The 5,891-nt window shown below is 58.8% G+C and overlaps 1 protein-coding gene across 1 annotated transcript in view; it reads right to left on the bottom strand.

Moving 5' to 3' along the window:
• Nucleotides 1-5,891, bottom strand: part of SBF1 (SET binding factor 1) — a gene marked incomplete at both ends in the record, with an annotated part of 28,334 nt that overhangs the window by 19,994 nt on the left and 2,449 nt on the right. Inside the window, 5 exons of the mRNA XM_010024080.1 lie at nt 1,079-1,152; nt 1,493-1,500; nt 3,326-3,436; nt 4,932-5,027; nt 5,160-5,327. Of these exons, the coding sequence (XP_010022382.1) occupies nt 1,079-1,152; nt 1,493-1,500; nt 3,326-3,436; nt 4,932-5,027; nt 5,160-5,327 (457 nt within the window). The remainder of the gene's footprint in view (nt 1-1,078; nt 1,153-1,492; nt 1,501-3,325; nt 3,437-4,931; nt 5,028-5,159; nt 5,328-5,891) is intronic.

The following is a 5,891-nucleotide window of genomic DNA, read 5'->3' as shown; positions in this document are numbered from 1 at the left end:
CTGAGCGCCCCCGAGAGCAGGGCCGGGGCCACTGTGCCCTCGTCACCACCCTCACGGGGGGCAGCACATTCCCTGTGGCACCACGGCTCGGGCAGGAAGAGGGAACAGGACCCTGAACACCACGCGTTGTTTCACTGGGGACACGGGCTATGGGGAGGAATGAGACCTCCCGAAACAGCCGCTGGTCCTGGACAGCACAAGCAACAGCTCAACAGCAGCGAGCCCTGAGAGCTGCACTGTGACAAGCACACAAGCACTTCCAATAGGGCTTGGAGCGACCTGCTCTAGTGGAAGGTGTCCCTGCCCGGGGCAGGGGGTGGAGCTGGAGGAGCTTTAAGGTCCCTTCCCATGCAAACCACTCTGTGATCCTGGGATAAGCAGAAGGGAAGAGCTTGCCTGTGCCATGTCCCACCAGCACTGCCAGACACAGGAGCAGTACGAGCCTCTCCCACCAGACAGGGTGCTGGTGGCTCCTGGGCTGGGGACAGACACACTGGACACACTCTCATTGCTTCTCCCCCAGTACAACTTTTTACCCAGACCTCAGCTCATTCCCAGTGGCACGGGGCAGCCTACACGTGTCCCAGGCTGCAGCTCACTGCCCTCTCCTCCTCTTTCTACACCTCTCCAGGGAAAACATGCCTGCAACAGCAGCTTTCACCACACAGCCTGCTGCAACAGCCACAGATCTGCTTTCCACATCTCCAGAAGTGCTCAGGGCCAGGCTGGACGGGGCTTGGAGAAACCTGCTCTAGTGGAAGGTGTCCCTGTCCGTGGAGCTGGATCTTTAAGGTCCCTTCCAACCCAAGCCACTCCATGATTCCATGATTCAGAACACTGCAGTCCTGGCAGAGCCGATCAAACACCCCTGACCTCATCCTCCAGCACAGTTCAGGGTGTTTTCACCACCCCAGCTCACAGGGTGGCTGCTGCAGTGCAGGACTGAACCCCCCAGAGCCCAGTCGCACCAGTGCTGCACCAGTGCAGCACACACAGACACGCACCCCGAGGCACCAGCAGTGCCCAGGGCTCCAGCTCTGCCCCGGCCACAGCGTGTGTCACCCTCACAGACAGTTACAGAGGTTGTTAAGGAGGAGACAGGCCCCAGGAAGGAAAAGGTGTGCGTACCGCTGCTTCGTCCTCCACGTCAGGCTGAGACAGAGACAGAGATGGCACAGTCAGTTAGAGACAGCACAGAGAGAGAGGGGAGGGAGGGAGGGAGGGAGGACATGGGCAGGGCTGACAGCGAGCTGGGAACGCTCCCGGAGCGGGGAGATGCACAAACACACACATGGAGCAAAGGCAACAGGGACCACAGAGGGATGGAGCACTGGGACACAGCAGGAGAACAGGGAAGTGCCCCATGAGCTTGTTCCCACAGCAGAGAGAGACCTACAGGAACCAGGTGACCAGTAACTGCGTCAAGAAGTGCCACACAGCGAGGCACAGTGGCTCCAGAGCCGCCGTGGTGCCCTCCTGTGTTGCTGCTCACTTGTTGCACTGGGAGGAACCAGACGGAGTCAGACAGATCTGGGCAGATCCAGCAGGAACACCACAGCACAGAGCCAGGGCGCCTGGCACACAGCCTGGGGCGGGCAGCACCCTGCTCCTTCAGCAGAGGCTTGGCTATGGCCAGCACCCATCCCTCTCCTGCAACACCTGGACCAGAGTCCAGCTCTGGGGAACAGCACAAGGGGGACGTGGAGCTGCTGGAGCGGGGCCAGGGGAGGGCACAAATATGATCAGTGGGTTGGAGCAGCTCTGCTATAGGGACAGGCTGAGAGAATTGGAGTTGTTCAACTGGAGAAGGCTCCAGGGAGACCTTAGAGCAGGTCCCAATGCCTAAAGGGGCTGCAAGAAACCTGGAGAGGGGCTTGTTACAAAGGCTTGTAGTGGCAGGACAAGGGTAGTGGCTTTAAACTGACAGATGGGAGATTAGTTTGGATATATGAAGTTCCTTACTGTGAGGTTGGTGATACGCTGGCACAGGCTGCCCACAAATTTTTTCCCCATGCCTGGCAGTGTTCAAGGCCAGGTTGGACACAGGGGCTTGGAGCAACCTGCTCTAGTGGAAGGTGTCCCTGCCCACGGCAGTGGTTGGAGCTGGAGGAGCTTTAAGGTCCCTTCAACCCAAACCAGGCTGAGGTTCCATGATTCTACAGAGCACCAGGACCACTGGTGCCCTCCCCATCACCCTGGATTATTAGAGGGACTCCCAAGCCTGTGCCAGGCAGTGACAGCAGCTCAAGGGGCATCACTCCTGTCCAGCAGAAAGCACCAACCCAGGAAGCCTCCACAGTTACCTGGGTGCAAGACAGCAGCTTTCCCTCGGGGTCACAGGTTGCACCAAGGGAAGAAACCTCTGTCTCTGATCCCCAGGGACCTGAGGTGCTGCCCCAGCCCTGTGAAGGCCCCTCCACGGGTGGGGTGAGGGGAATTTAATGGTGTTTTTTGCTGCGGGAAGCAGAGCTCAAAGTGAAGCCACCGCAGGAGACAACATGTCCATGGCTATGTCTGAGGTGCTGGCATGGCAGAGGAGCCCCAGGGCATTACGCTGCTGCCCCCAAACACCTCCTGCCAGAGGGCCCAGCTGGGCTCTCTCCACCTCTACCATCTGCAGGCAGCTCCAGCCCTTCCTCACCCATCTGCTGAGTGAGGCTGAGCCCATCTGGCCCTGCCCGAGCAGGAAGGGGGACACATGGCTCAGAGGGGACAACAGGGGGTTGTCTCTGATGGCATCACCTCTGGGCACAAGCAAAGCTGCTGCTCCTCAAGCCCTGTCCATCAGAGCTGCTGCCTGCACAGGCACAGGTCAGTGGGTTGAGGAGAGCTCCAAGTTGCTCATGGGGCCTTGCTTGGCCTGTCCCCCTGCTCTCACAGATGGCCTGTGACCACTTGGCTCTGGAGCAGCTCTGAGGCAGTCAGACGGGGCTGAGTGGAGCAGCAGGACCTCCTCAGTGCAGGAATGAGCATGGACCATGGCATCTGTGTGCACAGACCCATCAGTGACTACGCAAGTGGAGGGAGCAAGGAGTCAGGACCAAGCTGCCCAGTCATGGCAAGCTAAAAGGCAGCAAAGCAGCAGGATCTCAGCTGATGGAGGAGCTGAGGAGTTCTGAACCACAGAGATTTGTTGTTTCTACTCTTAAGAGCTTGGGAAGGCACCAGCCAAGCACTTCAGCAGCTCCTGGTTGCCAGCACATGTCAGCCTTGCTCAGCTCCCCCAGCACAGCACCCAGATAGAGCTGAGGAACCCCCCTGCCTCTGCCAGAGCTGCTCGGGGTGCAGAGGTATGGAGAGGGTGAGGAAGGGGCTGAGCACCCACCTGAGCTCCGCCGGTGATGGGGATGGTGCAGGTCAGGAGGTTCCCAATGACGTTCTCCAGGGACACGCTCAGTCCATCCACGTAGATGGTGTAGATCAACCCCAGGCTGTTCTGGAGAGGGAAGCACAGCACAGCTGAGCAGCACAGCACCATGGAACATGGATCCCAGGCAGAAGGGACCTCAGAGGTCATCTGCTAAAACCTTTCCAGGCAAACCATGAGCTAGACCAGATGTCCCAGCACCCTGCCCAACCAAATCTTAACAGTGTCCAATGCTGGGGAGTCACCACTTCCGTGGGGAGATCATTCCAATGGCTGCTTGTTCTCAATGGGAACAATTTTTCTCTTATATCCAGTCAGAACTGGGACATGGGACTCCTTGTACAATGGGAGCCTCCATCTTGTCTGTAACCACCCTTAAATACTGGGACATGGGGACAAGGTTTCCTCGGAGCCTTCTTTTCTCCAGGCTGAACAATCCCAGTGTTCAGCCTCTCCTCACACGCTGCCCAGCCCTCTGATAGTCAAAAATCAACTGGAAGAATATCTTCCCTGTGAGGGTGCTGAGGCGCTGGCACAGGGTGCCCAGAGAAGCTGTGGCTGCCCCAGCCCTGGCAGTGTTCAAGGCCAGGTTGCACACAGGGGCTTGGAGCAACCTGCTCTAGTGGAAGGTGTCCCTGCCCGGGGCAGGGGTTGGAGCTGGAGGAACTTTAAGGTCCCTTCAACCCAAACCAGTCTGGGGTTCTATGATCCCCTGGACAACCTGCTCCAGACAACTCTGCTCAAGCATGGGTTGGACCAGGGACCTCCAGAGGTGCCTCCAACCCCGGTTACGTGGCGCTTTGGGGCTGTGAGCCTGTGACGCCCGGGGTTTGTGCAGTTTGCAGCAGCTGCAGCCAGAGCTGGGAGTGATTTTTCATCTCTGTCAGTTATTAATGCCCTGAGCACTGCACGTCCCACAGGAACAGCCTGTGCTCCATTCACAGAGCCAGCATGAACAAGATGTACAGAACAGGGCAGAGCCCAGCAATGGGATCGCACAGCAGGAGGGCAAAGCAGGGAGACACCTTGGCCTGGAGCACGCAGCCCTCCTATGAGCCACCATCAATCCAGGTGGATTCCTCCTTTGGAGCATGAGGCAGGCAGTGTGATGGGTCTGGGGAGGTGACCACCCCCTGTCCAGCCATGGAGCTCAGACACAACACACAGAGCCCAGCCTGTGCCCATCCTCACACCCCTTCCCCAGGCACAGAATGCAGCAGGGCTGGGGAACATTCCCATGGCGAGGAGCGATGCTCCTGCAGGAACAGGCTGTTCCTCATGCTCTTTCTGATCACAAACTAGGTCAAGGCCACCAGGTGCCTGATGTGGCCAAGCCCTTGGGTTGATGTTCAGGTTCAGCTGCTGGACCAGGATGCAAGGAGCAGGTTGGGAACAGGCTGCTCTCCCATAGGCACTGTGCCAGGGTGCTCGACCACCTCCTGCTCTAGCAGCGACTACGTGGCTCCTGCTTGGTCCCAGAGCCAGAAACCCTTCACCACCGTTGCTTTCCTCTCCCCACCAAGTCAGGGAGCTGCTCCCCACCCCCAGGGCACTGCAGACCTACCCTGAAGACCTCCGCATGGTCCAGCCGTGACACCAGCACCAAGCTTTTGGGAGCAAAGAGCTGCGCAGGTTGAACAGGAGACGATGGCTCTTCCTCCTCCTCCCCATCACCGTTCCTGGGGTGGCTCTGAGGCTATGGAGACAAGGCCCAGTGTTAGGAAAAGGAGCTCTTCCCTCTCCCAAGCCTGGAGCACGGGCTCCTCTGGCACAGAGAAAGCCAAAGCTGGACACTGCCCCCGTCCCTTCCCGCCCGCAGTACCTGGGTGCTCTCGATGGGCTCCCAGAAGGTGAAGCAGGCGCAGTAGTGCCGCTCCGAGTTGATGTCCGTCAGCACGGCCACGAAGAAGGTCGGGGGGTTCCTCTCTGTGAAGAGCTGCCAACCACTGGGCTGACAGAACTGCAAGAGAGGGCAGGGGCTGCGTCAGAGGGAGGTCAAACAACGGGATCCTGCCCCTCTGCTCTGCTTTGTGAGACCCCCCCTTGCAGCAGTGGGTGCAGTTCTGGGGTCCTCAGCATCAGAAGGACATGGAGCTGTTGGAGCAAGTGCAGAGGAGGCCACGAGGCTGAGCCGGGGCTGAAGCAGCTCCCATATTGAGGCAGGCTGAGAACATTGGGGCTGTTCAGCCTGGAGAAGAGAAGCTGCGTGGAGAGCTCAGAGCAGCTCCAGTGTCTGAAGGGGGCCTACAAGGATGTTGAGGAGGGACCTTCATCAAGGACTGGAATGACAGGACAAGGGGTGATGGGTTCAAACTGAAACAGGGGAAGTTCAAGTTAGATCTAAGGAAGAAGTTGTTCCCTGTGAGGGTGCTGAGGCGCTGGCACAGGGTGCCCAGAGAAGCTGTGGCTGCCCCAGCCCTGGCAGGGTTCAAGGCCAGGTTGGACACGGGGGCTTGGAGCAACCTGGTCTAGTGGAAGGTGTCCCTGCCCGTGGCAGGGGTTGGAACTGGATGAGCTTTAAGGT

Source organism: Nestor notabilis, unplaced genomic scaffold (genome assembly GCF_000696875.1).
Source record: "Nestor notabilis isolate BGI_N333 unplaced genomic scaffold, ASM69687v1 scaffold10431, whole genome shotgun sequence".
In the NCBI taxonomy this organism is placed as follows: Eukaryota; Metazoa; Chordata; class Aves; order Psittaciformes; family Psittacidae; genus Nestor; species Nestor notabilis.
Note: the sequence above shows the minus strand (reverse complement) of the source record. Positions and strands in the feature narration are given on the sequence as shown.